The 20,405-nt window shown below is 42.4% G+C and overlaps 1 protein-coding gene across 1 annotated transcript; it reads left to right on the plus strand.

Annotated features, from left to right (window-relative positions):
• The first annotated feature begins 1,957 nt into the window (after positions 1-1,957).
• Positions 1,958-16,966, plus strand: CRABP1 (cellular retinoic acid binding protein 1). Its single transcript, XM_040077126.2, has 4 exons — positions 1,958-2,167; positions 2,578-2,756; positions 5,472-5,585; positions 16,636-16,966. The coding sequence occupies exons 1-4, from the start codon at positions 2,098-2,100 to the stop codon at positions 16,684-16,686; spliced, it is 414 nt and encodes a 137-aa protein (XP_039933060.1). The 5' UTR covers positions 1,958-2,097; the 3' UTR covers positions 16,687-16,966.
• The last annotated feature ends 3,439 nt before the right edge of the window (positions 16,967-20,405 follow it).

Below are 20,405 nucleotides of genomic sequence, written 5' to 3' on the forward strand. Positions count from 1 at the left end.
CTCCCTCTTGGTCAATAGCCACAGTGCAACACCCAAACAGGCACCCTGAATCTTAGAGACACTCCCTCAGGTGATATCTACTGAAATAGTTCTTGTTTGTATTAGTGGGTCAATTTTCCTTCCTTAAAATCTTCTGAGGCAGTTTATTTTCTCATGTAGAGACAGGAGTTCCCATCTGGTTTATGCTGCTCATACTCATTATCTTAAGTACCTAAGGACTTTGTCCTGCAAAGAGTGAGCCATAACATTTCCTCTGGGCTCCAGGTACACCCATCCTGCAGGATTCTGGAAGCAAAGCTGGGCCATGGTAGCATGCTTTCAGTTGTGCAGTTGGGAAGGTGAAGCTGAGGGTCTGAGCAGGGTTTTTCTTCAGTGTTTCATTCAACATATGGGCTTGGTATGTGTTTGTTGGGCCTACAGCCTTACACTTGAAAATCTTAAACCTACTTGCAATTGGAATTTTTTTGTGTGTCTGTCTTTTTTTCACAAATGTTTTTCTTTGAGGCAATTTGAAATTTTCAGCAAAGTATTTCAGATGGAGACTAATTTATTGTTATTTACAAAAACAACTGAAGGATGCTTCGTGCTCTGGTTTTTTGTTTTTTTGTTTGTGTCATTCTGTTTCTCTTTTTAGAGAAACCCTATTATTGAAAACAGATATTTCTCTCTGAAATGTTCATTTCCTGGAAAAAACCCCAGATTTTTCATCAAGATATTTCAGTTAAAGAGCTGTGCTGATCGCCAGGGTGTTCTTCTGAAAAGGCAGAAACACAAATCAGTAGAAAAAGAGTGACAATCAACAGACAAACGCTTGGTTCTGCTCTATGGTTCTTACTCAGGTGAAATTCTTCCTCGAATAAAAAATGAGAGCAAATTTCAACATATATAGAATCCTGCCTAATATACTAAAATGACTCCCAGAACTATTCATTTTCCAGGAGTAAACACTTTTTACATATAACTCAAGGAACCTACATATTCATTTTACAGAATCTAACAAGCGAAGCATGGTTGTGAATGTACCATGAAGTTGGCTCGGCAAATGTTTTCCTACAATTAAAATACATCTGGCTCTGTTCTGAGTGGGAAATCACAGGCCCCTGAATGTTTTGAGTATTTCCTTATGCACAATAGCAGCGGGAAAACTCCATATGCCTTAACCTGTCAAATTCCGTTCCACTTTATCATGTTGATAAATCAGCTGCAATAAGGAATTTTAATCCAGCATCTTTGACCTGAAACTGAGGAATTCAAAGCAAAAGCAATGGAAATGGTCATGGAAAGTACGAGAGGCTCAGAACAGCGCTCAAATCTTTAGCACACCGGTGTTAATTTAAGTAAGTGTGAAATAGCCTGCTGCGTTTCTCCATAAAAGCTTCTGACCGCCACGGACACTGTTTTCCTGATGCCAGTTCTGCACCTACATCCTCCTGCTGCCTTCGGTGCCCCAGAGCTCAGAGGGAACGCTGTAGGCCTTGGGAATCTTTGTCCTTCACCCCTCTCGAAGGGGAGACTCGGCTCAGGGCAGTGACAGTTTCCTTACAGCAGTCCCCTATCCTGGAAAGGGCTGTGCTCCCCGGTACCCCTTGGACCCGCTGGCTGCCCCAGCGAGCAGTGTTGGGGAGCTCGGGCTGAGCTGTGATGGGCTGCTGTGCCTCGGCCGTGCCCTGGGGGGGTCAGCCCAGCCTGAGCCCGGTTAGATCGCCCTCTGCTTTCCCTGCCTGCCTCTGGGGCTTTTCATCAAGTCCTCACCATCCACCTCATTTGCGGGACAACTGACAATCGCGCTCTCGTTCTCGGGCAGTCCCAGGAGAGGCAGCTGCGGAGCCCGCAAGGCAGGCGGCAAGCGGTGATGAATGGAGAGGGCAGATTGGATGGAGAGGGCAGGATGGATGGATGGATGGATGGCCACGACTGGGAGGGGGCCGGCTGTCTGGCGGCGTGGTGCTGGCCCGGGGGAAGGGGTGGGGGACCGGGTGGGTGTGCCCGGCTCTCCGTGCCGTTGCCGCCGCGGTCCGCCCCGCTCACAAGGTGCCTGAGCCGGAGAGCGAGCAGCAGCGCCGCGTCCCCGCCGCCCACCGCAGCGCCCGCCCCGCCATGCCCAACTTCGCCGGCACTTGGAAGATGAGGAGCAGCGAGAATTTCGACGAGCTGCTCAAGGCGCTGGGTGAGGCGCGGGGGAGCCGGGCAGCGGGAGGGGACGCGGGGCGGCGGCCGCAGGAGAGCTCCGTGCGCGGCCGCGGGCGTGAGACGCTGCCGCCGGTGCGGGGCACGGCTCGGAGCCCTGCCCGGGGAGGGGCGGTCGAGGCACGGAGCGGTGCCCGCCTCACCGACGGGTGCCGTGCCCGGGGAGCGGGGCTGTGCCGGCGTTCTGTGTCCCAGAGCCCCGCGTGTCCGTGCGCCGGCCGTGCGGAGCCTGCCCGAGCGCCGCGGCTCCCGAGCGCCGCAGCGGTGCCCCGGGGCTACGCGCGGGGTCCCGGCCTCTCGCCTCGCTCCCCGATCTGCGCGATGCCGGGCGAGATCGGTCCAGGGCACGGCCGGCGACTTCAAGCTCTGCTTCCTCCCCGCTTCGCCCAGGTGTTAATGCCATGCTCAGGAAAGTGGCGGTGGCGGCCGCCTCCAAACCCCACGTGGAGATCCGCCAGGACGGGGACCAGTTCTACATCAAAACTTCCACCACTGTCCGCACCACTGAGATCAACTTCAAAATCGGGGAGAGCTTTGAGGAGGAGACGGTGGACGGCCGAAAGTGCAGGGTAGGAGGAGAGCTGGGGCATGTGCGTGCGTGTGGGGAGTGTGTGTGTTACCAAGTTCTTTTCAGATGGGACAAACACATCTGCTGCCCGTGTCCCCAGACAGCGGCATCGCTGCCCTCCACCCTCTTACCAGAAGCACTCTTGGGGGTTCTTGGTGATCACCATTTCTCTTGTCCCTCTTTTGGGATAAAATTGAAATCTGAAGGCAACAGGACATGACAGGTCCCAAAAGCAGAGTTCAGGTATCTGGTTTCCAGCTTGGCAGGGTTTAGTTCTTCTCTTTTTGCTTCTGTCTCCCCTGAAGACCTCAGCTGCAGTGAAAGCTCTCCCCACCTTCTGTCTCTGACAGAAACATGGGAAATGGTGGAGCAAGAGACGTCAAGAGTCAGGATTTAGTGCACAAATCTGGCATAGCTTTTTCCTAGATTGCATCAGATGAGTTCTCAAGCAGGACCACAGTTCTCAAGCAGGACTGTTTGTAGTTTGGGGCTGAAATCCTCTTTCACACCTTTGCCAAGTGCATGTGTCTGGTTTACTGATAGATAGCTGTTTAACAGCATGAGACAGGCTTTCAGCTGGGATTGTACCAGCCACAGTTGCACCATCTCCTTGAGCAGAGCTGCATTAGAGAGCAGTCACTGGAGTGTCTTGGGTTTAATTCTGTGTGTGAGACCCCGCTCCTCTACCTTTGTAACCACTTCTGTGGCCATGGAGGGGGATTTCAGTTGGCAGCATCTGACACCAGGTTTTTGCTGGTGTAGATATGTGGGATCTGAGGTTTGGGGAACTGGGCTGCAGTCATAGCTGCCTTTTGAAAACCGTTATTGAAGGCATGGGTTAGTTATGCTTTCTTCTGGCCATTTACTCTCGTAATTATAAAGTATATATAAGTATATATAAAACTCTTATTAAACAAGTACAAATAAAGATTATTGGATTGTCATCTCAAATGAGGATCCAGTTTTAAAAGTGTCCAGTGTTGGTGAAATAATCTACTTCCCAAAATATGATCTCTCCTAATACATGGGTCAGCTTTTGAGACAATTTTTATCACTAAAAATTCAGTACTTGCTGTCTTCAGTTCAATTGCTGTCAACATAAATTTATGAAGAAGGAAGCAGATTCTGAGAATCGGTGAATATTTAGAACATCCATTTGCTCTCTAGGACGAGTTATTGTATATCTAACAGTTTGTCCAGGAAATGTTGCTGGCTTTGTTAATTTATTTTTTTCGGCAAAAGCATCTTCATACATAATGCATACATGATAACTGTGACCTGCTTTCTAGAGAAGGATTTATTGCTGCAGATGGAAAAACAATAATTATGGCTGCAAGCTATGAAAGTTGGAAAAACCTGAAAGAAATGGGTTTTCTGAAGTAGTAAATTTTTTCCATGTGTTGTGAAATTATTTATAGTCCAGTCTCAGAAATAAGTTGTACTGCTGTGTGTATATAACCAAGATGTGGCCACAGAGCAGAAACTGACAGATAATAAAATAATACTCCAGAATGTAGTTTGCAGTATCTGGCAAAACCGCTGAGTGGTGATAGATTTTGATATACTTTATGAGGTGGAGGGTTTTGTACTGCCAACTAACTTGATCCATTGTGCAGACAAAGAGGGAATCATACGTGGTTGCACTTCAAGGCACAGCTTCTATAACTGCTGTTTGAGATCGCTTGTTGGTTTATAAAATCTATTGTTTTGAAAAATATTGTAAAAGCAAACAGCTAATTTTAAATCAGAGTAAAGGGTGGGGTTTTTTTCCCTTGGAAAGTCTGCGAAGTGTTAACTTGAATTTAGTCATACGTACACACACATGTGTATGTGTATGTGTATATGTATATGTATATGATCACAGACTAATAAATGTCTCCCCTGTGTAGTTATAAAGCAATTACTTGAACATTCATTACAGGGCATCCTTCTGCACAGCTGTTCCATTGCACTGTGGAGTTATAGTTCAGTGCTTGAGTGAAACAGAGCAAGCAACAGACAGGGCTTGCCTGTTTCTCGAAGTTAAACAAAATCCTGTCCTTTCAGATTCTTTTATTTCTCAGTGGTTTCATATTCATTATTCAAATGCTTTGAAAAATGCCCAAGGGTATTTCAGTCTCCAGATTTACAACCTTAAAAAAGTAATGTCACAAACGCTTGAATTCTAACAATGTTTCTTTAATTTAGCTGTGATTTATTCTGGTTTGTTAACTCAATATGTTTAATACACAGTTAACCTGGCACAGTGCCATAGAGTGGGAAAGATTGTAAGTGACAAATACTGCGTTATTTATGACCACAATATCATATATACCATTGTTTATGCTTTTATTCTTAGGGGATTTTGTAGGGATAAATAACATCTCAGATCAAATCATATGTGTAACAAAGATGCTTGGGAATGTGGACACGACATTAACATGTTCCTAAATTACATTTTTCAGCATAAAGCATTTGATGGAAACTGAGTGGCTTCACACTGAAAAGACACATTTGCAACTACTTTGTTACTAATATATACCTCTTTCCAAAATTCCCCATCGTACCTTAATTTTTATTTCACTTTCCACTGATGACTTTTTTTCTTTTGCCTTTATCTATCTATGTGTTGCTCCTTTAGTGGAGCAATTATTCTCACTACTGCTCATTGTTGTCTCTGTCTCATGCTGCTCAGGAATATAATTAATGTGTTTCCTAATGGTTTTCTTGCCTGCAGAGTTTGGCCACTTGGGAGAATGAAAACAAGATCTATTGCAAACAAACTCTTATTGAGGGAGATGGTCCCAAAACATACTGGACTCGAGAATTAGCTAATGATGAGCTGATTTTGGTAAGAATCTTGAACCTGCTCAATGTATGCACCATATTAACAGGTTTCTTTTTACCACATAGTATGAGTTATTAGTTTTTCTTACATAAATCCATCTGGAACACTACCATTTTCATAATCCTCTACCCTACAATTAATACATTGCCTTTTTTCCTTTCTTTTTATTGTTTTTTTAAACAAATGGAGATATATGCATGTTCTGACTTGCATTTGATTGTTAAAAGTTTAACCATACTTGTACTGGTAGAATAATCACAAGTCGGCCACTTCTGCTCTGTAAATTCACAACATCATAAAAGAATTTTCTTGATTTATTGCAGATTTTCTCTGGTGCAAGTGAGATCAAGGCATTTGACCTAATTTCAGGAGAATCTTCTTTTTAGGCATGTGCATAATGTCACTTCTTATCCACGGTCACATGGTATATAGCAGGAAAGATGTGCATGTTGTTAGCCTGCTCTAATCTCTCTTGTTTATGAAAAATACGTAATTTCCTCCCATATCTCTACCACCTTCCCCAATCCCCTGATCACCTCCGAGCCAGATTCAGAATTGCCTTCATGAGGTCCTTAGAAATACAGAGATTTGCCTATTTGCTGTCAGCCAACATCCCCCCAGCGGTGTGTGAGCTTCCATCTGGCAGCAGGGTGGCTGTGGGCGTTCTGAGCAGCGCCTCTGCCACCGCCCTCGATCTCGGCTGGCTCGTTTATTCAGATCCTACTTACTTCTGTTAGAGTTCTCTTTGCTGCATCTTCCCTCAGTAGTCACTCCATCTTAATTTACCAGTATCCATACCTGAGTAAAGACACAATAGCACCGTTCAGCTCGAGTTCAGAATCGTTTCATTGCGCATGTTCTTAGTAATGATTTCTGGATAAATAGTTGACTAGACTGTTACGCCTCATCAGTTTGGACATGGAAGACAACCTCCTGGAGTGGTGGGTAAGAAAACATCAAAGCAGGGAGGTTTTATTTCAAACTATCACACTAACCAAACCTCTGCACTTTAAAAAACAAGCAGCCTCCTCAGTGTTTCTCTAAAGCAGATGGAGTTCTGTTTTTAAGACTGTGTCTGAAACAAAACCAGGACCCAAACCTAATCAAGTATGAACAAAAAGCTTCTAAAGTGTTAATATTATTCCAGACATCTTGAGACTGTTCACCCACCCCATAGACCTGTGCTGTTAGTGAAATCACACTGGTTTCTAATGAATGAATACTCCAATGCTGCATAATTTCTTTTGACTCTACCACTGGAATTCTTTATGTTATCACAAAACTTTAGGAGGCAAAGTACTTTGATCTCTGCTTTGCATCTTTAGATGAAATGCAGTGGACAAAATATATTCCCAACTCTTAACTATTCCAGCTTTCTAACAATACAGCTCTGTAGTTTATTATTTAAGTAACAAGCTGATGGGGCAGCTGTTAAATAAAGTGCACTGCTCTGAGCAAAACAAGAAAGCTGCTCATAATACAATTGCCTCCTGCAAGCAGCCGGCAATTGTAATGTGAACTTACCCTGCTGGGGAAGAATAATGAAGCTGGATAAGAAACCAGAGTGATTCAAAGATTTAAAGCTATCTAACCTTTTTTCTTGTTTAACACAGTCTGTTGAACTTTTTCTGAATTAATTATTCTTTCCAATTAGGAAATAAATTAGAACAACTTGCTTCTTATTAAAATATTTCCATTTATAGGAACTCAGAACTTTCAATAAGTTGGTTTACCGGTTAATTTCCTTGCCATTAAAATATACACATTTCTTTTAATCTATGTATGTGTAGATTCAACTTCCAGTCATTACATATTGTGTATGAAAGAACCTAAATAATATGCCTAAAATTTGTTATTGCAAGTACTTCTCTTAACACCACTGATCGAGTCACCTCTTAGAAGAACTTACTGGTTATGAAGCTAAACCACTGGAAGACCTAGAGTCTTTCAATGTAAAGAAAGCTTTCGTTCACCTGGGTGCTTCATAAACCCCCTCCAATTTATCAATTTCCCTCCTAAACTAAGAAAACCAGAATGGCATGTACTGTTTTGCTAGTGATCTAGCACTCGATGTTACAGTGATTTCATCTCCCTACTCTTACCTGAAATGATCTTGATTTATGTGCAAAGGCTTTGTTAGCTCTCTTCTGGTTTCCACTTCCCCAGACCAATCTCCTTCCTGTCTCTGGCAAGCTGGAATTATGTTCATTGGTTGAAATGTGTGGTTTTACCGTGGCCATTATGAAATTTGATATTTGCTTCCAAGTGATCTGGATCATTCCCTCTGTGTTTTTTACTGTTCAATATGATTTACAGTTTCATTCTCCTGCCTCTTTAATCATAGTGGCCTCTTTTGCTTTATTAAGTATTATGACAATAATTGGTCCTCAGGACAAGTGTTTTCTAGCCCTCATCTGATGGGACTGTGTAATGGTCTTAATTTAATAAAACCAGGCAGAAACACCAATTAATGTAGGGGGTTTAGTATTTATTCTTTTTCTCTGGGAGGGAGAGATTAGGAGAAAAAACAAAGCAGACTTAAGCTTAAAAATGAACAAAAATAGTTCTATTAACACACACTAAAATAATGAAAAACAAGTTGAGAAAAAGAAAACCTAAACAAAAACACAATGAGACTTTAAAACACACTTCTCTCCTCCTACAAACTATTAACTTTCTTATTAAACAACATAGAAAGACACAACTGGAGATTTTCAGTCAGCTTCACTATTTAGACATAATCACTCGTTACTTTAGGAGAAGAGTCTCTCTCAGATCTTTTTATAAAGACATTTTCCACAAGACAAAATAGTCCAGTGCTCTTAATGTCACACATCTGCTGCCACCTGGAGTTTTTGCAGACTGTGATGTTCTATCAGCAGAGCTTCTCAGTGTATCTGGGGTACTATTTACAAATACTTCTAGTCTAAAATCATCTTTGTCTCAAAGGCTGAGACCTCCTTTTAACCCAGGAGTGGGGACTTTAAAGTTCTCAAATAAATCTCAATTACATCAGTCCTCAATTTTGATTAGAATTAGCATTCTCCCCACCAACACTAAGATGCTACAAAGAACAGTCCATTTCTCCAGAGTTTACCTTAGAGAAGTCCGGTTAAAAATGTCCACTTCTTCAATCCTATTCCAATATTATTAGTTCTTTCACTTCTAATCTAACTGAGTTCATACAATGGCTGTTCCATGTACCCTCTGTTTTCTTTCTTCTTTCTCTCAAGGAAGAGTTGTGCTTTAAAAGTTCTGTGTTGCTAGGAAAGGGTTAAATCCGCCCGGGCCTGCAAGGGCCACGTGTAAGCACCAAGGCTGCATGAGGCTGAAGGAAATGCAAAGCTGTGCTGATGGAGGAAGCTGGTAAATGTCCTTTTTTCCACCCCTAGGTCTCCTCTAAGGCGGTCCCGCTCAGAGTTGTTCTGGAGCTGCAGGCTTGCTTTCTCTGCTGCCAGCGGTGATTAAGCTGGGCCATGGCTTGGCCCCTTCTGCCGCGGTCCGAGCACGTGGCCGGCACTGCCGAGCTGCAGCTGCCTCTTCCCTGCCGGCAGCAGGGGAAAGGGCTCAGCCGGCCCAGGCTCTCCCTGTGCGGGCAGCGGCCCTCAGACACCCGGCCGGGCCCGGCCCAGGCACACAGAGGGGCAGCAGGGCCCGGCCCGGGCCAGCCGCCGCCCACGATGTTACCTCATGGCTGATTCCAAAGTGAGAGAGCTGCTGCAGATTAATTTTAAATGTCCTTTCCAAAGTCGCATTGACATTCCTTATTGCCAATATCTTGGCCAGCTTTTGATAGGTCCCTGTCCTCCCCTCCCAAAACCACTTCACGGTCATGGCAGGGAAAAACATTTCACATTTCTCTATAACCAGAGAACAAAACTGTGCCAACCCATGATAGGCTGAATGTACAGATCTTTTAAATATGTGGGTTGACATTCAAGATCTGACAGCCAAAATCTTAGCAATGAGGTGTTTCTGGGAGTAATGGTAGTGTGAGACCCCTCGTCCTTTGCAGAAGCTGAAAAGCCAAAATTAACCCTTCTGGGAGGCAACACAAGGTTCTGCTGTTTGGAGAAAGACAGAAGAGGAAAAACTACATTTTCTTGTCTGTGGTCCCTAATTTAAAACCCCCAGAACATTCCTTCAGAGAATTGGGCTTTAGAAGCTTTGCTGTTTGAAGGCATTGGCTGGGGTGTGTTCAGCAGCTATAAAAGGGAACAAGGTAGGAATAAGAGCCCTTAGTGAGAAGACTCTTTTGATCTCTTGCCTCTCCACTGTGGTTGGGTTTTTCATCACTCCAGTGAACAAAGATTCAACATTAGATTATTTTATTTTTTGCTTGGCAGATTTCCTTGGGCCTGAGTTACACCTTACTTCTTCAAAACCAATATCACAATAAGAAGAGATCTCTTGTCTTCTTTCTTTCTTTCTTCTTCCACTCTCAGAGCTTTCTTAGGGATCTTTAGGTCTGTAAATCCATTCTCATTCTGTTTTGCTGCTCATATTGCTTCAAATAGTTAATGATTCCCACCTTGACTCTTCTCAAATCTCCCTTCTTACCTAAGAAATGTTTTCTGTTCCTTTATTCTCTCTGATGTGCTTAAGTAAGGCTCTGCTTCTGTTTCTCTATCCAAAGAAATCTTTCAAGAAGTCTTGAGATTCCTTATTTGCTATTAGATGCATTTGCAGAAGAAACCAAGAAAAGTCATACCCAATTTGAAATCAGTTTGAAGAAGGAATGTAAACTGTGTTAGACTGAGGCATGAATTGAAGAAAGTAATGGGTAACAGGCAGGGGGTAAGGAATTAGTTTGACTCTGTTAGTATTGACTGCATAAATGTTGGAGCTTTGCCACATAATTTTGATCTAAAATGCTGCATTGCTTAGGGGATCCATTTGATTATGGTATTTTCCTAGTGTAAAGGATATATTTTTCTCTCCAACACAGCATATTAAATAAAATGCATTTATTATCCCATATAATTTAAAAAAAATAAAATCAGTGTTTAATTGCCATGACTACCACAGAGCTAAAATAGAAACCATATTACTCTATAATTATCAATCTTTCTTACATCCTGGCAGAAGAATTCCTTATGTTCTTCAAAGACATTTCCTTGGAGTAAAATGATGGTCTTCCAAGTCACATCTTTTCCTCTGGTACACAGATGCTGAGAACAACTATTCAGTTAGCAAAGGTTTTCTTTACCTTCAGTTGCCTTCAGTTCTCCTTAGTTCCTTGCAGCATGGAGAATAAAATTGCACTTATTAATAGATAAATAATATTTGGCTCATACAATGACAGAAGTAAGCCTGAAGTCCTGTTAAAAAAAAAGCATTCTTTCAGCCAAGGAAGGGAAGAAGGATCAAGTTTTGCTTTATAAAAAAGATGGTCTCAAAACTAGAACATTGATCTAAAACTAGAACATTGCAAGTTCTTTTATCAGAGTTGTTTTTTCTAACCTCATCTGATACACTTGCTGGGATTTCAGCACTGCATTTTTAGAATTACTGAACAATGTAGATAAAAACTACATGGAATGTGCAAGCAAGGGAGGATGGAAAGGGTAGTTCCTCACCAAAGTCCACATTTATTTGTCTTGACTGTATCTTTATATTGTATTGTACTTTAGGATTGTAATGCATACACAGAGTCAGGATATCTATATTTACAATTCTGCATTCAAGAACTATACTTGGATTAGCATTTGAGCAATCGAGATCAGAATATAACACAAAAATATATATTTTTATTTGTTTGAAAATTATGATCTGGAATTAAGTGCCTTTTCTTCCCCTTATTATACTCATAATGTTTTTGTTGTCACTGTGTGTTTTTGTCAGGGACATTAATGAGCTATCAATCACTTATGTAAGTCAGAAGAACAAAAGGTCTGCTCTTTGCAAAGTTAAAGGATACTGCTTACAAATATTGGATATTCAAATGAGACATTTATATTCAAATTTTAGGTGCATTGCTGCTTTCACGGCTGCTCGTGTCTCTATAGATTTATGTTTAATCTGTAACACGCAAACATTTTGAAGTGGATGATTACTGAAGAGGGCCTTTAAAAACAGCCTCTGACCACATTTTACACAGTTCACCTATCACACAGGGGTTCTCAGAATCAATTGTAACAAGGGTCAAAGATCAGAACATTGGTGGGGGTTCGAGTGTGGTTTCTATTCTACATTCCCTCCTCAGAAAAATCATGCCATAGTTGATTAAAACTGGTGAACTGTGGAGCCTAGATGAGCGAGTGAACATTTTTTAAATTATTTGGCTGGGTTCTGAAATTAAACATAGTAGGTAAGAAGGGTCAATGCAGATTTGGAAAGAGATTTTGCAGCGGAATGCCAAAATGCACCATGTGCCTAAGCCTTGTATGAAACAGCGTCAAACTAACAAAGTGTTTAACTGTTCAATAACTTTTGGAGCGTGATCTTATACAGAATCAATTACCAAAAGAAGGGTCTAGTCATATCAAGCTCAGAATGAGGGAGTTGCTGCTGTCCTCATTAGAGCAGCCTTGACAGAAGTTCAGAAGCCTGAATTAATGCACGCGTGTGTTGCATGGGCCTAATGCTTTAATTTACTCTTTGCCACGAGCAGATTTACAAGGAGGCTTAGGGATCTACAGCCCCTGCTCACTACTGCAACCTCGTCTGGATCACATCCCAAACAAAGGAAAAAGCCAAAGCCATTTGCATTTTGGCTGCACCCAATCCCGAACGCAGCCTTTTGTAATATCACTTGTAGCTTAGATGTCCTCTGGCTTTCAGCTGTAACCGGGAGATACCATTGTCTCAGATCTCTGTCATTCATTTACTGCATGACTTTGAGGAAACTCAATAATACAGCAGTGCTCAAACACAAATATTGACATTTAGGCTCCTTGAGAAATCACCTAATTTTGCATGGTGCTGTCAATTGATATCCTGAGGAACATGAGGCTGGGGATTGGGTGATTTGCTATTAATAGCCACGTTTGAAAGTGGGGGCTGCACGTTAAGTGACTATGGCCTCGTAAGGATCAACTTCTTTCCTCAATATCATGGAAGTCGGGAGGAGAATAGAAATAAGCAACATCCCTTGCTGTGAAGATTTATATATCTTTATTCTAGATAACATGGAAGCTTGCACAAGGACAAAGCATTTTCTGAGGATTCGTTTCAGTAATACCTTCTTTTCTCCATCAGTTTGCTGATGGATTCTGTCTTCCTTCTGTAAGTTGCCTCTGCATTTTGATCAGTCACGAGCAGATAAAGGGATTTTTGCATACACTGGCAGAAGTGATCTTTCCCAGGTGATTGTTTCAATGACAGTCTTCCTCACCGTACTGTGTGCTCCACTTACCACAAAGGCTCCTCAGCAAATGTTTATAAAGAAGGCCTTCAAAAAGCAGATTTACTCCTACAGAAATATATTACTGCCCTGTAATTCTCTTTTAATCTCTCATGATGTAAGTGGTCATCAGATTTTGAGTGAACTGAGAGAGGTCAATTTATTGGATTATCCCCCTGCTCAGGGCTTTGTTTGCAGTGTGCTTTTGGACTCTTAGCTACAGATTATGACAAGCTAAGTGAAGAAAACAATTCTGTAATTTGCAGTCGTTGCACATTTAAAATCCTATTTTAGATTTAGATAGAAGCCTTGCCTTGCAGCATTTTATGAGATAAATGGGACCCTTCCAAGCTGATTAGAAGGTGGTATTTGAAAATCCTGCATCTTCTTGTTACATCTGAATTGCGGTATGGTAGCATTGCCCTTTTTTTAGTTGCTTTGATGGAACTTCACCACCAAATAGCCAGGATTGCTCATTCTCTTTTCATTTGGAAGTTCTACAGCTTTGGGTCATGGAAATCTTTAAAGTCTGCTTATTGGAACAGGGACTATCACTCCTTTTGAGTCTAGAATTAGAACCATAGACACTAAACTGCTTTATTCTACCGCCAAATACAACGATTTAAGTGTGAAGAATAGAGGAACAACACTCTTTGGATTTGGCCCCTCCCCGGGGCCCAGCTGTACATCAGACATTTCTGTGAGTTACCACAAGAAAAAGAATGCGGCAAGTTTGAACACGTTCCTTCCTCCTTGCTTTCTTTAGTCACACTGAGTGGAGTTTTATCAACAAATGATAGTAAGTCACAATAAGATAGAAATACACCTTTTGTATAAGTCCACATTTAAACCTGTACATAACCGTGACATTAAAGCCTTTTATTTATGTGCTTTAATTGCATTGTTAATCATCTGAATGTGTATAAGGTATGAAATCTAAGTGCCAAAAGATGCAGCTTATTCCTGAAACAGGTCAGAGGCCACATGACCTAAGCTGGGTCTTCAAGTAAAGGCTGTCTCAGTTGTTTGAGAGGTATCAAGTGGTTACATGGTACTCCAGAATAATTGTAATTGTGCCTTGAATGATTTCTATCTCTTTGCAATCTAGATTTAAAGACATTCTTGTGTTAAATTATAGTGATCTTCCAGATGGTGAGACTGGTGTGTTGCGGCATTCTTGGGTGTAGCAACTGATTTTTTTAAATTTGGGTTCCCTGAATATGTCCATGTTTTCTGCATTTGATTTTTGTCTAGAGTAATTTGAACGTAGTCCTTTGCCTGGAATTTTTGGAAGCCCAGAAGTGTAGCTGGAGCTGGATGTTGGAAGTACAAAATGAGGAGCCTGTGTCCTGTGCTGCAGACACGCTGAGCTGTGACTGAGTGCACAGCAGCCAGTCTGTGGGGCTGCTACCCACCCATACTACTGAGCTTTACCAGAAAGTCTTAGGTCTTTCTTCTTCCTCCACAAATTTTAATCTTTATTTCCACACTTCCTCCTGTGAATCTTCCAAGGAAGCTGCCAGTCAGACTGCACTGATGTCTTAGGAGCAAGCTCTTCCCAGGAGCACAGTCTTAGAGCTGGTCACAGCAATTTCAGACAGACAGATCTACAGCGGCTCCCCTGCAGGGTGAATCACATCTATTTCAATCTACTCTTCCCTGCAGTGTTCCTTCTCAGTAGAACTGCTGATCTCTTCTGAGAATAACTGCTGTTGCACAGCTTTAGGGGAAGGAGTTTCTCAACTTGCCTGAAAGAACACTGTCACCCTGGGTTTTTTTGAGTTTTTTTAAAGCCTCCTACTTGTTCATAAGATGGAGTCAGTTTCTTTAGTTTCTGCACAATATTAAGAGCAGTTTTCACTTTTCTCACGCATGGGAATATAAACAAACCTTTTGTTTTCGTTCCCTGTCCTTTGTTTACATACTTCTAGCCTGAAAATAATGTAACTGACAGCTGGTCTGGCCAGTAGGGTGAAGGATAGTAACCCCAGAAACCAGTCCACAACCAGACCCACAAATATATAAAAATAAAAGAATAAACAAGCCGCTCGAGGTCTGAAGAGCAACTCCGCACAGCAGACCCCTTTGTCTCCGTGTTACTGCTTTGTGTGCCGCGATCCCAGAACAGATGTGAATCTGTCAGGAAGGTTACATGAGTTTTGGCACACGGCTGCTGCAGCCTTTCTCGTTAGAACTGGCTGATGTGGCACCCACTCCCATCTCGGGATGCGGCTGCATGGCTGTGCAGCTCCAACACTCAGACTGGGGCTGTGCCAGCTCTGGGAAAACACTACACAGGAACTGTTTTACTACTGTCTATGATTCGTGTTGAGGTAGCAGCAGGAGACCCAAACCTCCCTGTGCTCAGCAGTGCCTGAATGTGAAAGACAATCACTGTTGCAGGGATCTTACAGTCTCCATAGAAAACCTCGAGCCCTGGATGGTCTCGACTCTTACTTCCTCTCTCTGGCAAAACTCCTGCTGAAATAATTTTGCCTTTGTGGATAATTTGGAAATGTTGAAGGAAGCCATAATAAGGGTATTTGCAGCTGGTGCTGTGGACAGCAGAGAACTATCCACATCCTTTAATGTTCATTTTCAGATGTATTCATGTAGAATCTAAAAACATGTATTAAGCACTGGTATGATATTGATATGCAAAACCCAAAGTCTGTATCTCCAAAATACTAACAGACTTATGTCCCCAATGAAGCGAATGAAATATAAGCCAGAGTCAGTTTTAAAGCCAAGTCTTTGCAACGTATTGGCCAAAACAGGTGTAGAAAGCATTAAAAGAAATAGCCCAGCTGAATTTTCATAACGCACTGGAGTAGTTCTTACTGCATGCTTTTCAGTGAGACTTTGGCAGTGACCACAGCCAGACGTCCCACCTCAGAGCTCATTAGTGCTGAGCTCAAAAACCTTCTGTCAGCATAGCTGATTGTGAAGTTTTTTGCAATCTCTAGTTCCTCACTCTTGCCCCTATTGTTTCCTTCATGCTTAATTGCTTAAATTTTAGTCTGCCAGACCTGAAATTACAAACACATTGGGATTCAGGTGGCTTTCTCGGACAGCCCCACAATCACTGTAGGGCATTCCATGTCCTTATCATGGTTAACAAACTCACTGGTTCAGGGTTCCTAAGGAGGGTTGTCATTGACACTGCCAACACTCCATCCTGGAAGAGAGGGTTTGGTATCCCAGCATGGGCTGCCAGCCACTTGCAGCAGCGTTATGTTTACAGGTGTACATCCTTCTGGTCTTCATCTTTTTTCCACTGACTTCATTTACCTGCTTGGATTTATATCTGCAAATATCAAAGAATACGTTTCGAACATACCATCTGAATTCCACTCTCAGCATTTCTAGTTCAAAGTGCAGCAACTGTTTCTAAATATAACAACAGTACATTCCAATTTCACTTTATTTTCTCATGTTTATCTGTCAATTCATGCCAAGAAACTACAGAAAAAGAGAATTTATGCATCATTTACTATTCTGACAAAATCTATCCTGCCTTGAAAAGCAGGTCATTTACATTGCATTCCTCTTTCAAAATGACTTCTTTCTTTACTCTAATGTGTCAAAAGACGTAAGAAAAAGTATTTCTGCTGTAGAACGAGTTACTTTAGTAAAAACAACACTTTGAAATGGTGTGACATGTTTGATGGTTCTATCTCTTCTGATTGATTTTTATTTCTTTTCCAGACCTTTGGTGCTGATGATGTTGTGTGCACAAGAATTTATGTAAGAGAGTGAAAACATCAATTCACTTGTCATCTGGGATGGAGTGGAGAACTGTGAAAACCCCCAGTATATCAAGTATCCGTGTGTGCTGTTACTAATGCGGTGTTGTATGTGACTGTGTGTGTTATATCGGAACCCAGATCCTCTGTTAAGTGTATTTTGCTTTCAGTTTTCATTTTGGACACTATTCCTTCCCACTTTTATGCCATCAATTTTCATGTCTGCTTTGTATTTTGTAGTTGTCACTTGCTATAGTTTCCTCAGTTATTAAACTTATTGGGCATAACTCACAGCTGTTTGGGGGTGTTTTTAATTAAAAACTCAGCAGTGCTTTGGTTAGGACTGAAACACTTTTTACCCTCTGCTGAAGTCAGTGTGGAGCTTCCCAGCTTTTGACTGGTCCTGTGCTGTCAGGCAACACCTCCTTTCTTTCTTTCTTTCTTTTCTTTCTTTCTTTCTCTTTCTTTCTTTCTTTCTTTCTTTGTTGTTTTCTTTATGTCTGGCGTGTACGTTCGGTATTCGGTTAGTTTCTTATTTGCTTTCTTCGTTTATTTCTGTCTTATCTGTATCTTTCTTTCTGTCTGTTCTTTCTTTTTTCCTTCCTTTCCTTCCTTTCCCTTCCTCCTTCCTTCCGTCCTCCCTTCCTTCCTTCCTTCCTTCCTTCCTTCCTTCCTTCCTGCCTCTCTCTCTCTCTCTCTCTCTCTCTCTCATCCTCTCTTCCTCCCTGTTGAGGAATAATTTTTGTATGCTGTGATTGCTGGGACTGTAATTCAGCTGAACCAGGTAAGACAAGGTGAGATCTTTCGCTTTTCCTGCTGCATCTCTGAAGAATGCCCAAACCTCCCCATTGAGACACGCAGTATCCAAGTAGGAAACCCGGCTGTGTACAGGACAAATAACATTGTGATCATGACTAAGCGTTATTGTCATCACACCCAAGCACCTCAGGCCTGATCAGAGAGCCAGAAGAATCTGGTAGACTTAACTTGTTTTGGCCATAAAAAAATAAAGCTGAAGAATGCTGCTTTTCTCCTACCTTCTCACCTGTGACAAAGAGAATTTCCAATGGCTTCACTCCCTCTCCATGTTACAACTCTCACTTCTGTAGATTCTTTCATTCTTTAAGCAACTAAGTGTTTCACAAAGCAGGGCCATAGGTCAAGAATGAAAGAAACACCAAATTTAATGTATTTACTCTGGCTCAGAGTCTGGCCACAGCACGATCAAGTATTAGATTCAAGCTGAACAGACATTCCACTAATGAACCAAATAGTCTTCAGTTCTTCAGCCTTGGAAGTGTCTGGAGATTGAGACAAGGAGCCCTACTTATTTCACTGCAATATCCAATCTTATCTGACCAGCTCAGCTTTTTTTCTTTGTAAGAATAATTTTTCTGCTTCATGTTACACAATAATATAAGATTTTTAAGATGTTCAGTATTAGCAGAATATATGCCCTGTTCACTGGATTCTGCTCACTACTCACAACAGGAAAATAGGGCCAAAAACGTACTCATCTTGGGGCATCCTTGACAAATTAATCTGTCTCTTCATCCCTCACATAGCCATGCAGAGAAATCCCCTTTGATAGGATTGCCAAACTGCCATGGAGAAATCAGCCAGCTGTTCTCTTTATTGCAGTGTGGCCTACAGAAGCACAAGAGGAGAGAAACATGCAGTGTTTTCTGTCTCCCCTGCTCGGACAGGTCATGCTTTCTCTGCCATCAGCGCTCAAGGTACCATATTGCAGCTGAAAAGAGGGTTCTTTTCTTCCACACTCTAACCTTAAGCCAAATCCTGTTTCCGAGACCTTGGTCCTATTGGTATCAATTAAATACAGTTCATGCCGGCCCACACTGAGGCAGGGGCTGCAATTACTTCATTGAGGATTGGATACAGCTGAAGCTACCCCCCAGTAAGAACAAAACCAAGAGGCGGCATGACAGCGGTCTATCTTTATTTTCTATCTTCTTTTAAGATTCAGATTAACATAGTTGGGTGTTTTGTTATAAACAAGTTCCACTTCAGGAGTATCTGGATCTGCTTGTGCAATCAGCTATGCCAAAGGGACTTCACAAAGAAGTGCCAAGCTTTGAGCTCGCTCAAAGCTGCTCAGGGATGCAGACAAAACTATCTTGCCACATCAAGGCTGAGCAGTCCATAACACTGTGTTGCAGGACATGTTGGCACAAGTCATATCCCAGAGCACCAGGAACCCACCAGCATCACAAAGGCATTGTCTCCACCTCCAAGAAGGTGTGTGGTGGATGTGGGGGCTGGTACAAGCTGAAGAGGTAAGGAGTAGAGACAAAGCCAATGAGTAGCAGGGCTGTTCTGCCGTTCCAAGAAAATATGCCTCTCTTAGCAATTACCTTTTCCAGCTACGTCTAAAACAGCCCTAATGCACAGTTTGAGGGTTTCCTCGAGTTTTGGCATGAGCCTCACACCGCCTAAAGCCCGTGAGTGCATTTAATGGAAGCTGTGTTTCATTTCTAGGAAGGCTCAAGCTAAGCTGTTGTGCTGCTCATGCAAATGTCCTTCAGAAAACTTTCCCATCAACTGGAAAATACCAAATCAGCTTTCCATCCAGTTGGCAACTACTCTCCAAGTAGTAAAACATCAGCTATGTAATGAGCTTATAGGAGTTATGATTAAAAACAGGCTCTAGAGATATGAGCTACCCTGAATAAGAGGGAACTTCCTTCCAGGCTCGAAGCTGTTCACCTTAGCTTCGTTTGCAGTCTGGCGTGACAGAAGTTCTTTTCTTTAATAATTTCAGTGTGGAAGCTTCACCACTTGATTGACTTTTGTGAAGTTATAATAAACGTACTGGTGCATGGGTAAATTCCTATGAACAGAGACGAGAACTGGTCCAGGGTGTTAGTTTTATGGCTCAGTGTTGAAAGTGCAAAGGCCAAATTGCATTTTGTGAGTGCTCTCGGATTTAAAAGCCTTCAAATCTAGGCACTCAAGGATTTGGAGTGAATTTATTGGCCAAAAGCCTTGCAGTTGTCTCCTGCTTTTTTTTATTGCTGAGATTAAGCTCCTTTGGGAACATGGAAGTTGAATAATGCCATGGCAGCCAACAGAGACAGTTTTATCCACTTTTTGTGTAAAAAGTTATGAATTCACACACACTCCCCCCCAAGATGGGGTGATGGAAACAGAATAGATTTACTGTAACTTTCATCCACCAAAATTAAGTCTCATGATGTCTGAGTGTTAAAGGGTTGCTTAGCAGAATAGGATCCTGAAAGCTTTAGGCAGCTGCTCTCTGCACACAGGAGGGAGGGACTTTTATAGGCAAAAGTGCCAGGACAGTGGAGCACCTAAGGGTTACTTCAGCGGTTTGTTGATTATTTGATAGCATGTGGATGTGTGAAAAGGGCCCCAGGGATTTCACAGATATTGTCTTCCAGATTCAAGCCAAAGAGATGCTCTCTGTGGCTTTAGGTAATCAGCCAGGGACAAAGCCTGGCTTAGGGTTGTTACCAGTGGGTGAGCAGAAACTTCCCCTCATTCAGCTGCTGTTCTAAGCAGCACTTTGTCACTTGGGCTGGGAACCCTCTAAGGTTCCAAGCACTAACTGGTGACAAACCCCTCTGTCTGGATGGCTGCTGATTGACCTCTGGATGCATAAGCACCACCCCCACCTGCTGTCTGCACATCCCTGTGCCCCACCAGCCAGACTCCTGAGCTCTGCAGAGCTCAGTGCCGATGGCCAAAGGACTT

This window comes from Hirundo rustica, chromosome 13 (genome assembly GCF_015227805.2).
Source record: "Hirundo rustica isolate bHirRus1 chromosome 13, bHirRus1.pri.v3, whole genome shotgun sequence".
Taxonomy (NCBI): domain Eukaryota; kingdom Metazoa; phylum Chordata; class Aves; order Passeriformes; family Hirundinidae; genus Hirundo; species Hirundo rustica.

Coding starts and splice junctions, on each gene's coding strand:
- CRABP1 (XM_040077126.2), top strand. CDS start 2,098: ATGCCCAACTTCGCCGGCACTTGGAAGATGAGGAGCAGCGAGAATTTC. Junction 2,168..2,577: donor CGAGCTGCTCAAGGCGCTGG/GTGAGGCGCGGG, acceptor CGCTTCGCCCAG/GTGTTAATGCCATGCTCAGG. Junction 5,586..16,635: donor CTAATGATGAGCTGATTTTG/GTAAGAATCTTG, acceptor TTTCTTTTCCAG/ACCTTTGGTGCTGATGATGT.